The sequence below is a fragment of the Sorex araneus genome, chromosome 3 (genome assembly GCF_027595985.1).
Source record: "Sorex araneus isolate mSorAra2 chromosome 3, mSorAra2.pri, whole genome shotgun sequence".
In the NCBI taxonomy this organism is placed as follows: domain Eukaryota; kingdom Metazoa; phylum Chordata; class Mammalia; order Eulipotyphla; family Soricidae; genus Sorex; species Sorex araneus.
Genome location: NC_073304.1, coordinates 170,230,700 through 170,251,849, shown reverse-complemented (window position 1 = coordinate 170,251,849; position 21,150 = coordinate 170,230,700). Strand labels below are relative to the sequence as shown.

The 21,150-nt window shown below is 64.6% G+C and overlaps 1 protein-coding gene across 1 annotated transcript; it reads left to right on the top strand.

The window, feature by feature from the left end:
- Positions 1-255: 255 nt before the first annotated feature.
- TMPRSS13 (transmembrane serine protease 13) lies at positions 256-20,820 on the top strand. Its single transcript, XM_055133248.1, has 13 exons — positions 256-276; positions 7,009-7,243; positions 8,022-8,126; positions 9,931-10,053; positions 11,251-11,380; positions 12,928-13,020; positions 13,649-13,692; positions 15,465-15,627; positions 16,255-16,427; positions 18,583-18,681; positions 19,922-20,064; positions 20,134-20,286; positions 20,738-20,820. The coding sequence occupies exons 1-13, from the start codon at positions 256-258 to the stop codon at positions 20,762-20,764; spliced, it is 1,509 nt and encodes a 502-aa protein (XP_054989223.1). The 3' UTR covers positions 20,765-20,820.
- The last annotated feature ends 330 nt before the right edge of the window (positions 20,821-21,150 follow it).

The following is a 21,150-nucleotide window of genomic DNA, read 5'->3' as shown; positions in this document are numbered from 1 at the left end:
CCTGGTATCTGGTATTCGCTGAGTGACTGGGGTGGCGGGGAGGAGGGCCGAGGGACAGGTCGGGCTAGTTCTGTGGTGTTGTTTATACTCCGGATTACCTCACACCTCCCAACCCTCGCCCCGCCCCGCTGCTGCCAGGGGGCTGGCCCTGGGCCCTCCAGCCCCCTTTCCCACACATGTCCGGGAAGCCAGAGTCCAACATGGACCTTCCCGTGGACACCAGCTGAGCCTGGCAGCCTCGCCTCCCCGGAGACCATGGACAGGGACAGCGGCCGGGTGAGTGGGGTCCCGAGCCTGGGCTGGGAGTGGGGTGGGGCACCGTGTCGGGCCTGGGAGTGTGTGTGTGTGGGGGGGGGGGGGATGACTGAATGGGCCCTTTCCAGCTGGCCCAGCTCCCTTCCTGGGCTCTTAGGAGCAGGTGCCCTGGGCAGGGACTCTGGGCGCTTTCAGGGCCGACTCAGCCAAGCCTTGCGGCACTCACAGAACATTCTAGAGAAAATGGGACTTTGTAGGTACTTGAGAGCTCTCCCTGGGGGAGGGGCATGAGCCTCTCCCGCTCTCTTATTCAGGGGCTTACTCTCAGCCCCCAAGGGTCTGCCGGGGTCACCGTCACCCCCAACGCGGGCACCTTCCTCTGTTCTTCCTGGGTGGTCGAAGCAGCTAGAACGTTCTCTGAGAAACCAGCCTCCTGCCTGCAGGCTCCACAGTCTGGCCCACGGGGCCCTGCTTTCTGCCCCCCGCGGACATTCCTGTGGGGGCCCCGGCAGGCTCATCTCTCCTCTTCTGGTGCTCACTGACGCCACAGATGGGCTGGTGCCGGCCCTGCCTCAGGCGCTGGGCTCACGCTCACAGTCCACTCTGCAGCCTGTCCCTGCCGCTCTCGCCCCTTCTCCCGGCCCCCTCTGGGGGTCTCTGCCGGCTCCCTCTGCCCAGTCCTCGTCTGCCCTGGGCCCCTTGGTCCTCCTCACCCAGGCCCTTTGGCTCAAGGCCTCGGGGAGTGCAGTGGAGGCAATAAGGCGAATGCCAGAGTGGCTCTGGGGGCCTGGGGTGGGGGGAACCCGCCATGATATGGCCCCTGCACCCCAGGCCCTCTCCCTGGAGGGCACCCAGCCTGCTTCAGGCCAGGCCTGAAGCTGGGGTGGGGGCTCTCTGCTGGGGACCCTCAGAAAAGGCTCCCGGAAAGGCAAAGAGAGAAAAGAGGCCAGACTTGACGTTATTGATGGACTCCAGGGCCTCCCACTGCACCCGTGAGTGAGTGTCCAGGGGTGAGGGAGGCGCGCTGGGCCTTCCGGGAGCCACTCCTGCCACAGAAGGAAAGGTGGCGACAGCTGCATCCCTGTTGAGGGGTCTTGAAGGCACCCCTCATTGGGCCGCCCCTCCAGTCTCAGAGCTGGGGGGCAGGGAGGGAGCGGCCTTCATCCCTGTCAGCAGCCAGTGCAGGGAGAGGCTGCCCCTTCCTCGGGCTCCAGCACCTGTGGGGATGGGGGTGGGGGGCGCCGAGGGGGCAGCTCTGAGCATCTCTGAGAGGAGCCGGTGTGCATTGGGTGGGCGGTCAGGGGGCAGAGGACACTGAGCGAGTCCCAGGTCGGCTATGGCGTTCGTACCCAAGTGTTCGCATCTGTGAAAGAATGAGCTGCCGTCTACCTCAGCGTGCCCAGAGGGAGGCTGTTGACCGCTGCGTCTGGCGCTGGCCGGGCACAGCTGTCAGATACTCAGAGAATGTCCACTCCATAGGCCGCGGGCGGGGTGGGGGGCGCAGTGGGCGTCCATTTCTGGGTCCTTCAGAACACTGGACATGAGCCTCTCCAAGTCCCACCCCCAGCCCCCCTGGAACCGTCATGTGTGGGGTCCAGGGGAGTCTCTGGAAGGAGAGATGACGGAATTCTCAGGGCAGGCGCTCTCGTGCTTCAGAAACGACGCACACTTGGTCTCTCTCTGATGTGCCCCCGTCGTTCAGCGTTCTGAGTGCCGAGCAGCTCCAAGGCAGTGCAGTGTTGACCAAAGCCACAAGAGTTCGGGCGGAGCGGGCTGCGTGCCTCCAGGGGGGACTTTTCACGGCGGAGTGGGGGCCGCTCTCAGCGGCTGTCAGCTGGACAGGAACCGGTCACTCTGCCGTGTCCCCGACCCCCAAGTGCAGGGAACCTCGGAGCCTGACTCCTGCCCGCCCCGTGTCCCTGCCCGGCCGATGCCAGCGTGCGTGGGAGTGTGTCCCGGCGGCCCTGCTGATGTAACAGGACCCACTTAGCCTAAGTGTCTTGTTTGGACACAACAGTTTCCTCCTGGCAAGGCAACACGGGGGTGGCCGGTGCCCAGGCAGGTGGGCAGGTGCTGGGGGTGGGGGTGAGGCACCCGGAGGCCGGGACAAGGAGCCCAGGGCTCTGTCAGCTGTGGGGAGGAGGGTGTCCAGGCTCGGGATACCCAGGGAGAACCCGGCACGGCCCAGCCCTGAACGGCGGCATCGCCCCCTGCGGGGTCAGAGAGGGACAAAGGGAGCTAGTTCCTGGAACCAGCTGTGGCTTGCTCAGCACCAGAGGACAGCCGGGGTTGAAGGACTCGGTGGGTGACTATGAATGAATGAACAAAGGACACGCACCGGAGGTGTACGCGGATGGGCCCGCGGGGAGTCCCGAGGCCTCGGGCTGCATGGGAGCCTCGTGAGACAGGAGCTGGCGCCGCCAGCAGGAACTTGAGGTGGCACCATCCCGTCTGGCGACAGGATTGGGGGGGCTCAGCGCCCCAGCCCTGGGACTCCCCTCCAGGGCATCTCAGGGGCTGTTCCACGGGCCCCCGTGTAAAAAGCGCTGGTCCCCCCCACACACTCCCACCTCGTGTCCTCATTTCCGAGGTCCGAGTGAGGCTTGGCAAGGAATAGGCCGGTGCCTTGGGCCAGAGCAAGCCACCCCCGGGACCGTCGTTCTTCTGGCCAGGCTGCCCGGAGTGTGGTGGGGGACAGGGCAGGGTCCTGCCAGGGACCCACCTGCGCTTGTGGGTTTCTATGGGCTCCAGGTGGGCAGCAAAGCATGCCTAGTTCCTGTAGGCCAGGCCCCACCTTCGGGGTCACCTCACTGTGGGCTGCAGCCTGGGCAGTGGGGGGCTGGGGTGTCTGCAGGGCTGAGCAGTGTGGTTTTGGCTTCTGAGATTTGTGGTGGGTTTGGGTGGACGCCCCTGGCTGCATCCTGGAGTCCCGGGTGCCCGTGACCCACCTCTGTAGATCCCGGGGCTCTGTCAGGGCAGCTGACACCCCCCAGGGGGAGGCAGAGACCCCGGGGTGTCACGCAGCACCCATGACCCCTGCCGCCCTGACCCAGCTGCCTGGGCTGGCCACAGAGCCAAGGAGGCCAGGGCAGGGCTAGAATAGCATCCCGCAGGGACCAGCATCTGTCCCCAGACGGGAGACAGATGCCCGCTTCTCAGGGGGCTGGGGACTCCCCTCCCAGGAGCAGGGGGCGCACGCCAGGTTAGATGTCAGGGGTCTCGGGTCTGCTCGAAGGTCAACCCGGGTCACTTTGGACCCAGTGTGTAAGGGTCTGACCTCTCCTTCCTTATCTGCAAATTGGGACCAATAATCCTTATCAGGGTCCGAGGAGAGGCAGAGCCCTGACCCCGGCCCCGCCCTGTCCACCCACCTGAGGCCCGGGGAGGGGCCTGTGGGGTGTAGGTGGGTGAGGAGCCCCGAGCCCGGCTCCCGGAGGCGAGTTCCAATCCTCTGAGGGAACGGCCACTCCTGGTTCCTCAAACCGGGAGTCGGACAGGTTCTGGTCCCGGCTCTGCCCTGTGGCTCTGGGGACCTTGAGCAAGGAAGCTCCTCCCTGGGTCCCCGCGGCCTGGCACTCTCCAGGAACCGCCCGGCAGCACTCGGGAAGGAGCCAGGGCAGGCGGCAGGGGACACGCCGGGGGACAGACCAGGCCTCTCCAGAGGGGCTGGCCCTCCACCCCGCCCCCTCCCAGGTCTGGGCGGGCCCAGCACCACCACTGCTCTGCACGTCAGGCCCTCTCCCTGCCCTGCTCCGACCCCACAGTGCTTGTGTCACGGGTGCCGGCCCAGGGCTGCCTCACTTAGTGGGGGCTCTGCCCGCCCAGGCCTCCACGATTCCGCCCCCTAGCACGACCTTCAGGGGGACTCCGGAGGCAACTTCTACAAGTGTGGCCGGGAACGACCCCCACCCCATTGCCTCGCTCTCTGGGTGTAAGCGGAGGCTCAGCACAGCCTCCCCCAGACTCGGCTGAGGTTGGGTCCTGCCCAGGGGTCCCCCGCAGGGCCGTCCCTCCAGCCTCCTGTCTGCGGGTTAGGGGTGGCACATCTGCCTCTGGCAGAGTCAGCACCAGGCAGGGCTCAGCTTTTGGGTCCCTCCGGGCCCCTCCCCCAGCTTGCTTGCCCCCTGGTTCCCTCTGCTCTCCCTCCCGCCCCAGCTTCTCCTGTGCCCCCTCCCCCGTCCTCTCTCCTCCGGGGTCGGGGATCCTGCCCAGGGAGGGACAGCGTGAATGCTCGACTCAGGTTGGAATCAGGTGGTGTCCCCGTGAGACCCAGGGGTCGTGCTGGTTGATTTTTGAACCCAGATTTTATTCTCCATAAACTGGAACTTATGTCACTTCTGCTGCTAACTGTTGCCACCTCTCCAGCTGGTGGGGTGACAGCTCCCTGCAGGAAACCCCCAGGGAGGAAAGGGGGGACTGTGGGCCTGGGGGGCCACTGGTCATCCAGTTTTCCCCTTGGAGGCCGGGCTCAGGTCCTCGCCCTGCCCTTGCCAGGAAAGAATGGGGGGTGTCCTTGGCCTCCTGGGGGTTCAAAGCTCTCCCCAGCAGCCCCTGTCCTGGGCAGAGTGCCCTGGGGGCTGTCACCCCACTCCTGGGGCTTCCCAGCGACTGGGTGGATCCCACAGGGTTCATTCCCCGGGGACCCGGCCCACGGCACAGGTGAGCAGCACGGCTGTCAATCACATCCTTCCTCACCGCCGTCCCTCAGAAACAGGCCACACTCACACCCACACCTGGCAGTGGCCAGCCACTCGTCCTGGTGCCCAGCACGCAGCCCTCGCAACCATGTGCGTGCAAGCGGGGAACTGAGTCACCTCAGATAAGGAAACAGACATGAGGAGGCTTGTCACGAGCTGGCCATGAGCCCTGGGCCTCGGCTGACTGCCCTGTCCCCAGGTTAAGTCCCGCGAGACGAGATGGTCCCCCAAGCACTGATACCTCACAGCAGTCCTGGGCCATAGTGGCCCCCGCTCTTGGTCCCATGTCCTGTGTGAGGCAGAACCCAGGGACCCATTTCAGGGACAGGAACTTGGGTGTCCCCAGGGTGGGGGGGGGCTCTGTGATGCCTCAGTTTCCCCATCTATAAGGAAGGCTGCTGAGGCCCCAGCCACCTAGGGATAGGATGAGCAGGTCACGAGACCCCTGATGTACAATCTACATCAAATTACCCCTGGTGGAGTTCTAAAGCGGCGCTTCAGAATAAAAAGGTTGCAAACTGCTGGTCTTTCTAATTGGAGGTGGGGTGTGGCTTGGGCCCCACCTGGCAGTGCTCAGGGATTACTCCTGGTATAGTGCTCAGGGCTTACTCCTGGCCGGCTCAGGGGACCTGTGTGGTGCCAGGGATTGAGTCTGGGCCGGCTGTGAGCAAGGCGGGAGCCGTGGTCCTGTACCGTCTCTCCTGCGGCTTTGTCCTGCTCGCACGATGTGAGCTGTGCTGCATTGTATTGAGTTGTGTGTACCCCCCCACACCCTGGTCTTTGCTCATGCCCGCACGTCTCAGCAGGGCTGGCTCTGTGGGCTCCACGGTCGGGGCACAGGGTGTGGCCACTTCCTGCCCCGTGCCAGGCCCGCACATTCTTCCTTTATCTAATCAGAGCCCCTGGAATTTCAGTCCCAACAGCACATACTCAAGACCAGACAAGGGAAAGTGAGGGGGGTGCCCGCGGCCACGGCTGGGCACGGAGCAGGGGCCCCCTCTGCCCCTGGCTCCCCAAGTGGGCAGCTGATGGGAGAGCACTGTGCAGCTGGGGGGCACGTGGATGTGTGAGCACGCCTCTGAGGGTACAGGGGTCGTGTGCACATGTACGTGTGTGTGGGTGTGTGAGCACGCCTCTGAGGGTGCAGGGATTGTGTGCACATGTATGTGTGTGTGGGTGTGTGAGCACGCCTCTGAGGGTGCAGGGATTGTGTGCACATGTATGTGTGTGTGGGTGTGTGAGCACACCTCTGAGGGTTAAGGGATCGTGTGCACATGTATGTGTGTGTGTGTGTGTGTGAGCACGCCTCTGTGTGCGCAGGAGTCACATGCATGTGTGTGGGTGAGTGAGCATACCTCTGCAGGTGTGGGGACTCTGTGCACACGTATGTGTAGATGTGTGCGCATACCTCTGAGGGTGCAGGGATCACCAGCACACACGTGCATGTGGGGACATGTGAGCATGCTCTGCGTGGTGTGGGGACTGCGTGCACACATATGTGCGTGTGGCCTCTGCAGGGTGCGGGACGGCGTGCACGCGTCCATGAGTGGGAGCTGTGTGCACGCGTCTGGCCTCTGCGGGTTGGGGCGTCTGCAGAGAACCAGCTCCGCCTGGTCTGAACTCGGGTGCAGCTGAGAGCAGGGGTCCGAGGCAGGTCGGAGCTTTCCCGGAGGCTCCTCCCGCGTCGTCGGTGACCAAGCCAGTGATGACCAGGACTTACAGTGGTCACAGCTGACCACCGTGCTTGAAAGGACAGTGGCAGGTCCGGGGGCAGTGGGTGCAGGGGGAGAGCAGGGAGGCGTTTGCCCCCCGGGGACCCTGTCTGTGGAGCCCTGCCCCTGGGGAGGCCCTGGGCACTGGCAGATGCCCCCTCCCTCCGCAGGGCCCAGTGTGGGGGGAGCATTTGGGGAGCTGGGCCCCGAGTGTCCACCTCGGGACGCGTCCCGGACACTTTCCTTCCGGGGGCTACTTGTCTGCCATGGCCACGCCCCTGGCCAGCGGCTGTCCGTGCGGGCCAGGAGCCGCCTGCAGTGTGCACCCCCCGCTCTTCTTCCAGAATGCCTCCGCCGCCCGCCCGGATCCCGCCCGCCCGGCCCCGGCCCCGGCCCTCCCTGCCGGGTCGTCGCCCTCCAGGTCATCGTCCAGCAGGTCGTCGTCCACCCGCTCGGCCTCCACGATATCCTCTCCGACCAGGGCGTACCTCGTCCGAGCGACCCCTGTGGGGGCTGTGCCGGTGCGAGCAGCTGCTGCCAGGCCAGCGCCCGCCCCCAGGGCCGCCGGGGAGCGTGCAGGTGAGCCGGAGTCTCAGCCCCTCGGAGAAGGGGTGCGGGGAGAGGGGCGCAGCAGGGGCGGCAAGGGGGGCTGGGTGCAGAAAGGCGCCAGCACAAGACAGGAGACCGGGGCCCCCAGGAGGGAGGGCTGACCCCTCCTGACCGTCTGTCTGGGTGCAGCAGGAGGGGGCCTCTGAGCAGGTGGGCGTGCCCCACGCTGAACACCCCAAACGGTGGCCCGGAGTCAGAACTACCCAGGGGGCCTGGGGCCTGCCCCGGTGGGAACAGTGTCCACGCCCACCCACTCGGCCCTGTTCCCTCCCTGACACCACAGGGCCCAGGAAGTGGCCAGGCTCGGGCCAGCCTCACAGTCTTGCCCTCCCAGGGGGCCAGGGGAGGCAGCCTTTGGCAGCAAATGTGCTCTGTTCGCTAGCCATGTAACCCCAAGTGCCTTCTTTGAATGTGCTTCCACTGGCCTCACTTTCCCCATTTGTGAAATGGGTGCAGAGATACCCGGTTTACTGTTGATGACCTCACGTCAGGCCTCAGGGTGAGCCTATAATGACCACAAAGCTTCACTTTCCCCGTCTGTGAAATGGGTATAACGACGCCATTTTACTGCTCATTATCTCAGCCCCGGCTGCAGGGTGACACATGCCGAGGCCTGACCGGCTCCTGGTAGAGGCACCAGGAAGGAGGCCGCTGGAAGCAGGGGTTGGGACTGTACTCGGGGTGCGGAGGGGGGCCTCTCCCTGCAGTGGCGCCGGGATCCTCCCTGACCACTGCCCCTAACCCACAGGTGCCCTCATGCCCAAGTTCAGCTGGCACGAGGGCCGGAAGCGGCTGCCGCTCATCGGGTGCGTCCTGCTCCTCATCGCCCTGGTGGTGTCGCTCATCGTCCTCTGTGAGTGTGGCCGCAGGTGCCGGCGGGCGGGACGGGGTTGGGGTGGGGGGGTGGGCGCGCCCGGTGTGCTGACGGACATTTCTGCCAGTGACCCCTGTGACCCTGGGGCTCTCGGAGGCAGGGTGAAGCGGGACCCTGGACCAGGTCTCAGTCTGGGTGGCAGCTCGGGGACCCTCTCTGAGCGCGGCCTCCACGCCTCGGGACGGCGTCCTGCTGAGTGCCCCGGAGGGGGCCAGCTGTCCCGGTCCTGGAATGAGAGAAGGGGGCGGAGCGAGGTGGGGGGAGGCACCTGCCTTAGCTGTGGCCACCCGGGCTCGATGCCCGGCACCACACGGTCTCTGGGTGTCACAGTGCAGCCTGCAGGTCTCCAGCACCCCAGGGCCCAGGAGCTGGCACCCTCGCTGGAAATCAGCAGAAGGGCCCCGGACTCGGGGGAGAGCAGGGCACGACCTCTCTCCCCAGGGGGCCGGACGGGGCCTCAGCGTTTCCAGTCAGTGGGAGCGAATCCTCAGGGGCTTAGCACCCCCTTTGGAATAAAGGGACTCAGCCCTGCCCGGGGGGCCCTGCCCTGGAGTCCGCTAGGAGCAGGGTCTCAGGGTGGGGGCCCGGCGGGCCGAAGGAGGCAGTTTCTGGGGGACGTAGCTGGACATGCTGGTGGCCGTGGGAGGGGGGATGGGAAGCATAGGAGGGACAGGCTGGGGCCGGCTCCCCTCTGAGCGGCGGAGTGCCAGGCCGAGGGTGAGGGCGCAGGGGGTGGGGCGGGGGGGGGGGCGGGGGGGCTGGCTGAAAGGGCGAGCCGGTAAGTCACTCCGGGCAGAGCAGCCGAGCAGCTGCCCCTCACCTGGGGAACCTGGGCCAGGCTCTGCACCTGCCCCACCACAGTCGGGCGGGGCCCCAGAGAGTCCGAACCTCTCACTGGATGCCCCCTCCTCTTCCTGACCACTCGGGGCCAGGAAGCTGATCTGATGCTGCGTAGTTACATGCTAGCATCACTTCTAGATCCCTGGTCCCTGACCTGGACTCCCTGTCCAGTGCTCTTCCCACTTGCCATTCAGGGGACCCTCCCACCACCGCCCCTGGCCCTGCCCACCAGGCAGCCTCTCCAGGTTTCTGAGCAGGATCCTGAGAGTGCTGGGTGGCCTGAGCCCAGGGCGAGGGAGGGGAAAGGCCAGGAGCAGAGAAGTGCCAGCCCTGCGGGGTCACCAGGGGCCAGTGGGAGAAAGGGGGGCTCGGCTGAGCACTGGGGAGGGTGAGGCCCGAGAGCCTGGAGGGGGCGTTAGAAACAGCTTCAGGGAGCGGCTTTAGGGTGGGGAATCGGGCCCTTGGCGTGGCACATGGGAAACGTTTACAGGCCTCGGGCCCAGTGAGGGGCAGAGCTGAGCTCCGGGACACCTGTTCAGAGGCAACGTGTGTGTTTGGGGCCCGAGGGACCGCCTGTGGGGAGCGGGCACAGGTGCCCCGCGCTGGCCAGGTGACGGGAGGAGGGACTCTGCTGTCAGGGCCGCCGAGACAAAGGGACACCCCTGGGTGCCGGGCGGGGTTCTTGGGCCGGGGGAGTCGAACCTGCTCTCCTCCTGTGCCCTGCTTTGCTCTCGGGGTGGCCGGTGCTGCCCTGTTGCAGGAGCCCCCTGGCACCTCCTGGAGCCCCCCTGAGCAGCTTTTCTCTCCACACAGATGGGGGACGAGAGCCCCAGAGTCCCAGAGGGATCGCAGGTCGGTGTCCGAACCCCCAGGGCCTTGGGCTGCTCCGGTCCTGCCTGTCCGGGGCAGGCGCTGACCTGGGGCTCGGCGTCTCTTGTTGCAGTTTATTTCTGGCGGGGCCACACCGGGATCAAGTACAAGGAGCCCGTGGAGAGCTGCCCGCGGCACGCCGTGCGCTGTGACGGGGTGGTGGACTGCAAGCTGAAGACGGACGAGCTGGGCTGCGGTGAGGGTGTGGCGCGTGCGCTGTGCGGGGTGCGCCCGTGTACGCGGTACCTGCATGGGGCGTGCGTGTGTGGCCCACGCGTGGTCCACGGGTTGTGTGCAAGGGTGCATGTGTGCTATATGAGGGGGTGTGAGGGTATATGTGTGCATGGTACATGCATGGTGTGTGCGTGTGTGGTCCACAGGTAGTGCATGTATGTACATGAGTGTGGAGAACACGGTGGTATGTGCAGGTGTGCATAGTACAGGCATAATGTGTGCGTGTGTGGTCCACAGGTCATGCATGCATACACATGAGTGTGGAGAACACGGGTGGTGTGTGCATATGTGTATAGTACATGCATGGTGTGTGCATGTGCGGTACATGTGTAGTGCATGTATGTACACGAGTATAGAGAACACAGTGGTATGTGCATGTGTGCGTAGTACAGGCATAGTGTGTGCGTGTGTCCATGCGTGCACATGAATGTGGAGAACACAGGTGGTGTGTGCACATGTGCATGGTCCAGGTGTAGTGCATGTGCGTGGTACAGGCATGGTGTGTACATGTGTATGTGTGGTACAAGGGATTGCATGAATATGTGCACACATGTGTGCACATGGGTGGTGCATGTGTGGTGTGTGCACCATGAAGGCTGCACACGAAGCCAGCCCCCTTGGGAGGGACAGAGAGTTGCGGCTTCCACTGTGAACCCGGCTCTGGGTGCAGTGGGCCCCGGGCGAGTCACGCATCTCTGGGCCTCAGGCTCCTGGCCTGCGAAGTGGCCCGGTGGCTCAGAGAGACGAGTCCAGCCGCTCCCAGTGGCATCCCACTCGGAGCTGCCAGAGCCGGGGGAGGCCCCACCGCCCCACCATGTGCCCCCCTTGCCCGGCGTCCAGCCCTGCCCCTCCATTGAGCCCTCACGAAGGCCAGTCTGCAGGGTAGCTGCCCAGGAACAGGCTCTCCTGGCGCCATGGCCCGTGCCCTCTGACTGGGCCTGCCCACAGTGCTCACACCTCAGGCCCTCTCCTCCTATGATGACGGTGCCCGCCCCTGGGTGCCAGGCCCTGGCCGTGCTCACTGTTGGTGCCTGGACGGAGGCCTCTGGCCCTTCCCAGCCCCGGCCTGGCTTTGGGTCATCTGGGGCCCCTGGCCATGGTGGGCCACTGCTGGCCCTTCTCAGCGCTGAGGGCCCTCCCGCCTCTGCTCGCCCCGCAGTCAGGTTTGACTGGGACAGGTCTCTGCTCCGGGTCTACTCTGGCGAGTCCCACCAGTGGCTCCCGGTCTGCAGTGACAGCTGGAACAGCAACTACTCGGAGAGGGCCTGCCAGCAGCTGGGCTTCGAGAGGTGAGTGCCCCCGCCCGCCTCAGGCAGGCACGGCTCGGGCTGTTTGCAAGAACCCCCTCATAAGCAGACCCTCGGGACCGGAGAAGTAGCAGGGAGAGGGCGCTTGCCTGGCGTGAAGCCTGCCCAGTTCCAGCCCCTGGCACCTGTAAGGTCCCTGAGCACTGCCAGGTGTGATCCCCAGCCCTGCTGAGTGTGACCTCGACCTTCCCAAGGACTCCTGGGGACCACTGGTGGGATTGGGACACCCTGGAGGCTCTGAAGGGGTGTCGCCCTGGGACACCAGGGCAGAGCTGAGTAACTTCAGGATGTGGGCTCACCTCGCACGCCCCAGTGCTCTGGCACCCTCGTGCTCCTCGTGCTCCTCGTCCCTAGCTGTGGGCCCCAGGCCGGGCCGGTCAGCACCTCCCTCCAGGAACATGCTGCAGGGTCCAGCAGACTGTGGACCCTCGCAAGCTGGGGTTTGGGCCAGAATGCCCCAGTGGGGAAAGAGGGGAGCTGCGATGGATAACACGTCCCGGGACCCCCATCTAACAAAAGTCTGGAACCCAGCCAGCCAGAAGCCGTGGTTGGCGGGTGGAGCAGGTGGGGGCTGACAGCCACCTCCCACTGGGACGGGTGTCCAGCACACGGGCCTTGGTGTCCAGCTCCTCTCTCTGGTCTCACGGTGAATGTCAGGCTGTGGGGAGAAGGGCCGGGGGTCTCTCTGTGGCTCTCTGTAAAGGTGTAGGTAGAAACCCAGCGGGAAGTGAGACTGGGGGCCTGGTCCTGTCCCTCATCAGGCTCAGAGCTGCAGGGATGGGGCTGGGGGTTTCAGGGAGCAGGAGTGGGGCTGGAGGCCTCAGGGCTGCAGGGGTAGGGGCTGGGGGTCTCAGGGTTTCAGGGGTGGGACTGGGGGCTCAGAGCTTCAAGGGTGGGGCTGGGGGGGTCTCAGGGGTGCAGGGGCTGGGACCTCAGGGAAGCCAAGAGGCATGTTCTCTCCCGAAGGCGTGGGGTCTGGTGTACGATCAGTTCCCCTCAGCTTCAGCTCAGCAAAGCACTTCCGGAGACTGTCTCTACCCCAGCCTCCCGGACCCTGCGGGCATTGGGGGGGAGGTATGGGGTGGTGTTGGGGGATGGTGCGGGGTCGGCACACCCTGGGGTCTGCCTGTGCCTGCAGGGGAGCAGAGAACGGAGGTGGCTTGAGGGAGAAAAACGGCATGTGCCGTGGGCTAGACATGCATCTGAGTGCCCGAAGGCTGTGCTTCCTGGGTCACCTCTCAGGGTCACCACAGTCAGAGGCTTTGGGATCGGGGTGTGGGAGCTGCCCAGGGGACACTCGGGCTGATTCTGATGCCCTTGAGCTGTGAGAGCTGGGAAAGAGGCTCCCCCATGACCCGCGCGGGCCCCTTGCCGGCCTCCTCCGAGTGCCCTCCGTGGATGCTGTTTGGAGAGATGGGGCTCAGCCATGGGACCCAGAGGTGGCTGGAGGGCAGAGGAAGCTTCCGGCCTGTCCCCGGCTGTCCCTGTGGTCTCACGGGCTCCTCCTGCTTCCCCTCTGGCCCTCCCAGTGCCTACCGGACAACCGAGGTGGCCCTTAGGGGCGTGGGCAGCAGCCTCTCCGTCTCTGAGTACAACACCACCATCCAGGAGAGCCTGTCCAGGTAGGACGGGGAGCGGGGGCTCTGGTCAGCGAGGCCCACCTTGCTCAGAGGGACCCAGGCTCCGGGGTCTGTCGTGAATGTTGGGGGCAGCTGAGAGGCCCTCCCCCACCCGCCCCGCCCCTGCCTCTGGGTGCGGGGCACACTTAGGTGGGGTGGCCCCAGCAGAGCTGCCGAGACTGGGTGAAGCGGCACCTTCATCCAGCTGATGCAGAGTGACATGAGGTGGGGAGAGAGAGCGGGGGGTGGGGGGTGGGTTAGTGCCCGCGGCAGGACAGCTGGGGCTCCTGGCCTCTTCCTCCTCTTGGGGGAGGGCCCCCACCTCCTGCTCTGTTGGCCGTGGGGAGGGGAGAAGGGAGCAAGTCAGCCTGGCCAAGGCGCCTCTCTGTGCTCGGCCACGCCAGGGGGCATCCAGCCGCCACCGGGGAAAATGCTGTCCTGGGTCCAAGGGTCTGCTGCAGGGAAAGAGTGTGGCTGGGGAAGAGTGGGCCATGGTGTGCACCGAGCCGCTGGCACAGACAAGGCCAAAACCCGTGCCAAAGGAAATGGGATGGGAACCAAGGGGGATGCAAGCCAGGAGGGCTTTCTGCAGGAGGCGGTAACAGTCCCTTTTTCCCTGTGACCCCTACAGGTCTCTGTGTCCTTCCCAGAGATACGTCTCTCTCCAATGCTCCCGTAAGTGGACTGCTGTTCTTCCCGGATTATGGCCTGAGTGGGACGGGAGATGGGTAGTGGGGTGGACTTCCCCCTGGGGAAGATGCCCAGTGCTGGCAGGCTAAGCCAGGAGGAGGGGTTGAGCCCGCAGACCTGTCTCTGGGGCAGGGGGGTCCCCGCACGGCCTGGGTGCCGCTGCAGCCAGCTGTCCTCTCTCCTGACTGCCCAGCCCCAGACCTCGGCTTCTGCTTCTCCAGGACCCTCAACTCTGGGCAGGGTCCAGCGGTCTGGAGAGCAGCCTGGGGCTAGTTTGTAGCTGAAACCCATGAGACAGGGAGCTCGAGCTGGAACTGATGGGGGTCGAGGGAGAGCGAGGGGGTGAAGCCTGGGTCTGATCCCCAGCACCCCACGTGGTCCCCAGAGCCCCTGCAGAAATGAGCCCTGAGCACGAGCCAGGAGTAAACCTTGAGCACCTCCAGATGTGGCCCAACACCAGAGAGAGAGAGAGAGGGAGAGAAATGCAGAGGGAGGGAGGGAGAGAGAGGAAATGAGAGAGGGATGGGGAGAGAGAGAGGCAGAGCAAGAGAGAGGTGCAGAAAGAGAGAGAGATGTAGAGAGAGATAGAGAGAGGGAGAGAGGAGGAGAGAGAGGAAAGAGAGGGAGAGAGGCAGAGGGAGAGAGAGAGAGTAGGAAAAAGGGAGAGGGAGGGAGAGAGAGGTGCCAACGGAGCACTGCTGAGCTTCCTTGCACACGGTGCTTGGCTTGCCTCTTTGCATGCCGTGGGCAGGTGGCAGACAGCCAAGGCTGCCCATGCAATGGGTCCCCGCCGACCCCTTCCCTCCCCGCTTGCCACAGAGATAGAACCGACTCCTGGCTTGAAGCCCCGTCAGAGCATGAAGGCAGAGGGCTGGTCGCCGAAGGGCTGGTATTTGGCCTTGAGTCTGACCCAGGTCCGGGCTCTTGGCAAATGCACAATCCTGGTTCTCGATTATGAGGGGAGAAGGTGGGGGTGTCCCCTGAGCAGGCCGGGTGCACTGCCCAACCCCACAGACACCTGCTCCCCCCCGCTCGCTCCCTCGAAGGGAGAACACACATCTGAACGAACTCCAGGGCCCTTCCTGACCCCGGTTGGGGGGAAACACCCCAGAACATGCTCAGGAATGCCCCCTGGTGTGGGGTCCAAGCCCAGCTGATGAGCCCCACTGTGCATTGTGAGATTTTATTGTTCCTTTGCAGGGAGGGAGGGTCTCGCCTGAGCCATCTCAGCTCCGTGGGGTGTGGCCCATAAAGATGACATCTGTTTTCCCTGGGCTGCAGCCCTCGTGCTCTGTACAGTGCTCTCATGGGGGCTTTTTATTAGATTTATGAACTCAGTGAAATAAGCAGTGTGGGGGCTGGCATGGGGGGGCAGTGGGGTAGGGCACTTGCCTTGTATGCAGCTGGACCTGGGTTTGATCCCTGGTGCCACGTAAAGTCCCCTGAGCCTTCCAGGAGTGATCCCTGAGCACAGAACCAGGGGTCAGCTCTGAGCACTCTCGGGTGTAGCCCCCAAGCTAAAAATGATGGAGTAAGTGAGAGAGGAGGTCGTTCTCGAACCCGATGTCCTTCCTCCCTGTGGTCCCAGGAAGCTAAACACAGCGTGGGGGGCCTCCACCTCTGTGGGGAAGGCTGTGCCCCTTCAGGTGCAGTGAGCACTGCAGTGAACATCAGCACAGGGGGCCCCCACCCAAGCCAGGGTCCGGCTGCAGCCCCGAGGACCCACGTTCCTGACTGGTCTGTGTGCTTCGTCGCAGACTGTGGCCTGCGGTCCTTGACGGGGCGCATCGTGGGAGGGGCGCTGGCCCCCGAGAAGAAGTGGCCCTGGCAGGTCAGCCTGCACTACGGCTCCACCCACATCTGCGGGGGCACGCTCATCGACGCCCAGTGGGTGCTCACGGCCGCCCACTGCTTCTTTGTGTGAGTCTCAGGGCGGCCGTCTGGGGGGCAAGGGATGGGGGGCAGCTCCGGGGCCACCAAGGAGGGGCTCACAGTCTGTCCCCGATGCCTAGGGATTCTGAGGGGAAGGAGAAAACACCGTGAGGGTTCGTGGGCAGGCAGAGCATGCTGCCCGAGATGGCATTCACGGGAGAGTCAGCAGCATCGTCCCGGGGACCCCAGGAGGGCGGGGCACTCCCAGTGGACAGTCCCCGGCAGTCTCGGCCTGTGCTGGGTTGGACCCCAGTTTGCAGGAGCGAGTCCTTGCAGCTGCTCTGGCACCTCGGAAGCATCTGAAGTTTCTGCCGAGGGCCAGGCCGAGCCGTCAGCTACCCCCATGTCTGGGCCTCAGGGAGAAGCTCTCGGCTGCCTTGCTCATCCCCTTCGGTGTTATTCTCAGGCACAGTGTACAGCTCAGGTTGCCTTCACGTCTTTCTTGGGGGGTTGTCTCGGTTCCTAGGTGAAAATAGAGCCCCCCCCCTAGCAGGATTATCATCCTTCTCCCACCTCCACGCCCATGCCAGGGCCAGACCTCCTTGCACCGGTCACTCACAGCTGGCTGGACCCGCCTGGTGGGTAACAGACCCCACTCTCTCGTGGCTCATGCAGGACCCGAGAGAAGATTCTGGAAGGCTGGAAGGTGTATGCGGGCACCAACAACCTGCACCAGCTGCCCGAGGCTGCGTCCGTCTCGCAGATCATCATCAACAGCAACTACACGGACGAGCAGGACGACTATGACATTGCCCTGCTGCGGCTCTCCAAGCCGCTGGCGCTGTCAGGTGAGCAAAGCCACCCTCCCCCCCAGTCCTGTGCTGGGACTCCAGAGCTTCACGGGGGGCGGGGGGGGGTCAAGGCCCAGAGGCTGGAAATACCTGCCCCAGAGGCTGCCCCACTGTTACAGACTCACTGAGGCTCATCAATATGGATCAATTGCACCATTTCCCTGGTGTTGATTGACGGACTCATCCCAGCGGCCAGGCGCTGAGGAGAGGGCTTCGGCTCTCCTGTGTCACGCGGCTACTGGCCTTTCCTTTCCCGAGGAGGCAGGACTTTACTGGGCCTTTATTCCCCAAGGGGTCTGAGTGATGAGGGGCGGCTTGGGGACTGGCCCCGGATGGGTCTGGCTCCCGGAGTGCCATTTCCACTTGGCACTCGATGGACAAGTGGCTGGCCCTGCAGTGGACACCAGGCAGGCACAGCCCTTGCCGGGAGCCGAGGACCAAGCCAGGCTGTCGCAGGAAATGCTGAGAGCCTGGGGAAGTTGCGAGGTGCTCTGTGTGCTGACTCGCGGTGCCTGGCTGCAGCTGCTCACAGGAGCGACACACAGAGGCAGTGGCAGTGGAGGGACAGGGAGGACATGCCAGAGAGCCAGAGGAGCTGTTGGTGGTGCAGACGGGGGACCTCGAGGCAGGCATCCCCAAGGGAGCAGAGTCAAGACGGACAGGCAGTTCTGGAAGCCTGGGAGGGTCTCTGGTTAGTCCAGCCGTGCTAGTACCAGAGCTGCCTCAGAGCACTGAATCACCCAGGCCCTGTGAGCATGAGTCAGAGCAGGATCAGCAGAGGGTGTGAGTTAGCAGGGCAGAGCTTGGTGGGCGGAGCCGGAAGGCCACCCACACGGTGCCACGCCTATGGGGCACGCCCACACCAAGCCCCGCCTATCCAAGGACCGCCCACATGAGCCACGCCCACACAGGGACACGCCCACACGGAGATACGCCCACGCGGAGTCACACCCCCAGTAGGCAACTCCTCCTCCTCCTCCTCCTCCTCCTCCTCCTCCTCCTCCTCCTCCTCCTCCTCCTCCTCCTCCTCCTCTTCCTCCTCCTCCTCCTCCTCCTCCTCCTCCTCCTCCCCCTCCTCCTCCTCCTTCTTCGACCCCCCCACCCAGCCCCTCATGCCCACAAGAAAGGGGGCACTGGGTCTACAGGGCCAGAGCACATAGTGAAACCTGTATCTGCTAATCTCCCAGACCCCCGCCCAGGCCCCAGCCAGCCCCCTCAGAATTGCGCACAGTCCTGTCGCAGGGGAGTGGAAGCTACTGCCCCTCCCACCTACTTTTCAGATGAGATAGCCCAGTGCCCTGACAGACACACCAGGGCACGTGCCTGAGCGGGGCTGGTCAGAGGACAGCCTGTGCCAAGTCCTGATGCACTGAATTCCCCCTCCGAGTCGGCTGTGTCAGTGCTAAACCTTGTGAAGACTTCCTGTCTCCAGGATGGAGACTATTTTAAGAAGTCAGACTCTGGGACTGTTGACAACTGATGCCATAAGTCATTTGTTCTAGTTGGTTTACTTTCTAGTCAAATGCATTAGGCAGCCTCGCTTAAGCCCTCGTTTATCGGAGAAGGAATATTCACCCTCCTACCCTCCTCGCTCCTCTCCTCCCTTTCCCGCTCCTTCTCCTTCCTCCTCGCTCTCTGCCTTCGGGTCCTTTCTCTGTGAGGCGGGTTCCCCGACAGGAAGCTGCAGAGAGCGCAGCAGATGTGCACGCTACACACCTCTCTCTTTCTCTAGGACTTTCCCCTCGAAAATCGCAGCTTGGTGGGAAGGCGCTCGGCACCCTGGGACGTGGGTGGTCAGAGGGATCTGTGCAAGTGGTACTTAGGAGACCCTGAGTGTGGGCTCAGCCAGCCAGTGCCTGCCCCCGCCCCCCCTCCCGTCCAAGCTGGACCATGACCGTGCTCTCCCTTGCTAACACGGAAGCATTTCTCTGGGCAGGGGAGTCCCGGTGTCAGCTTCACACCCAGGCACGTGCTCCTGCTCTCGGCAGCTGCAGAGGCTGGAGGGGTCAAGATAAGGCGGTTGAGTTTCTGTCCTGCCCAAGCAGAACCCTGCAGGGAGCAAGGAGGGGTCTTGGTCCTCCTCCCCCTGCACCCGGATCCCCCTCCCCCCCTCCCTCCGCCTCACTCCTGCTCTGATCTGGGCCCGTTGCAGCTCACATGCACCCTGCCTGCCTCCCCATGCATGGGCAGACCTTCAGCCTCAACGAGACCTGCTGGATCACAGGCTTCGGCAAGACCAAGGAGACAGACGGTGAGCGGCAGGAACGCCACGCGGGGTGTGAGCACACAAGCGCATACACACGTTTGTGTGCACATGTGCGTGCCTGTGTGTGCACTGTGTTTGGGCAGGCAGATGACGGCCCCCTAGCGGAGGGTGTGTGCACAGAGTCACAGGCCCGGGGCTATCCTCACCGTGTCTGTGTCCTAGTGGCATGGGAGGGGTGTCCCAGAGAGGGCAGGGTGGGCGCTGGCTGCCCAGCCTGCCTGAGTCCCTCCCGAGTCCGTGCTAGCCTGGGCAGGAGCGAAGGAGCGGAGGTCAGCGGGGCCTGTGACCCTGGCAGAATCGCTGTAACGCAGAGACAGGGAACGGTTTCCAGCCGAGCATTGCTCAGCCCTCGCTCTCCCACCCGAGGGGTGCTGAGGCCCTCCACTCCCTGTAACCTGGCATCCCCCTCCTCCGCCTGGCCTCCCTCTCCTGAGGGCCCCCCCAGATGCCCCCCTTTCTCTTTGGAATTGGCAGCCCACGGGGGTTGCCCTGAGAAAGAAACAGCCCAAGCACGGGGGCTTCTCCCGAAGAGGCTGTCAGGAGGACCCCACCCGCGATCGGGGCCTCAGAGCGCCCGAGCTGTGCAGTCCTGTGGTGTGGGGGATGCACTCAGGAACGGGGCGTTCCAGGAGCAGAAGCCCGCATCGTGTCTCCACGGCAAGCACAGCCTGGGTTTAAACCCAACGGGGCGCGTGTGACAACCTCTCATGACTGGGAGGGGGGGTGCCAGGCACTTTGGGGTACACACACTCACTGCCCTAGTTCACGTCTGCGGGGTCTCACTTGGCCTCACTTCCGGAGCCTCCCCGCGGAGCCTGATCTGGGGTGAGCTCTGCAGACCCCCGGGTGGGCGGCGCAGGGCTGGGAGGGCGCCGGCTGGGGGCCGGGGCTCAGAGAGGCTCAGGGCCACCTCTCCAGGGGGCAGACCAGGAGCACCTCACTTTGATCTTGGGTGCACCCCGTACCCCATCACCCAACTGTGCCACTGTGGGGTGATGTCTGGTCTTCAGCCCTTGGTTCCTCCCACGCAAGCCTTGGTGGCAGCTGCTCCCCAGGGGCCGCTGGTTACTGCACACAAAGGCAGAGACCCGTGGGGACAGGTGCCCCGCGCCAGGGGCACCAGGAAGGGGTGCCCAGGCTGGCATGAGGCCTCTGCTCCCGGGACACCCCAGGGCTCCATGCCTCAGTGGGACTGCCGGAGTCTCACGCTGCCCCGTCCCCCCAGAGAAGACGTCCCCCTTCCTGCGGGAGGTCCAGGTCAGCCTCATCGACTTCCGCAAGTGCAACGACTACCTGGTGTACGACAGCTACCTGACGCCCCGGATGATGTGTGCCGGCGACCTGCGCGGTGGCCGTGACTCCTGCCAGGTGAGGCCTCGGCGCGGGACGCGGCATGGGGCTGGGCCCCCAACCCACTGATGGGCGTCTCCCCCATAGGGCGACAGCGGGGGCCCGCTGGTGTGTGAGCAGAACAATCGCTGGTACCTCGCGGGTGTCACCAGCTGGGGCACGGGCTGCGGGCAGCGGAACAAGCCAGGCGTGTACACCAAAGTGTCTGAGGTGCTCCCCTGGATCTACAGCAAGATGGAGGTGCGGGGCTGGGGGGGGCATGGGACTGGGGGTGGGCAGTGCAGGGCTGGGAGGGCGCAGGCTGGGGGCCAGGGCTCAGGGGCGCTGGGGGCCCTGCTCAGAGGCTTGGGAGAGGGACAGAAGCTGGCCCAGTGTGGCGCCCCCTCACTCCGTGCCCCACGTCAGCCCCGGGCAGCCTCTGGGCAGTAAAGGGGGCTCTGTGCCTGCCTGCCCTTCTCTGGGGGCAGGGCAGGGGGAGCCCCTCGGGCTCCAGAACTCCAGTGCGGGGGCCCAGGAGGGCTTGCAGACCCTCCCCCCACCTTTCCCACGGGCAGCACTGGGGGATAGCTGGCTGAATTTTAGGCTCTGGCCCTGGGGAGGGGTGGGTGTACCCACCTTTGATCCTCATCCTGTTCTCTCTCTCTCTCTCTCTCTCTCTCTCTCTCTCTCTCTCTCTCTCTCCCCTTCTCAGAGTGAGGTGCGCTTCCGGAAGTTGTGACCGGGTCCTGCCCCTCCCTGCTAATGGACAGCCCCACGCTCCTTCCTCACGGCCACCGCCACCGTTCGCTGTGTCTGTGATTGAGCACATGCATGTGCCTGTGTGTGTACCTCCTGGTGTGTCTCTGCGGGTGTGTACACACATGCTGCTGTGCTCACACTGTGTACCTGTGTAGGCGTGTGTGTGTGTGTGTGTGTGTGTGTGTGTGTGTGTGTGTGTGTGTGTGTCCGTGTCCATGTCCATGCGTGGCTGTGCTCCTGACACCTTCTGAGGCCAGGTTTGCGTCAGCTCTTCCCGCCATCAGGTGCTCCCTGGACCTCAGGCCCGGGGTGTCCTTGAGGGACAGCGGAGGCAGAGCCCTGACGTCCCGGGAGGGCCCAGCAGGG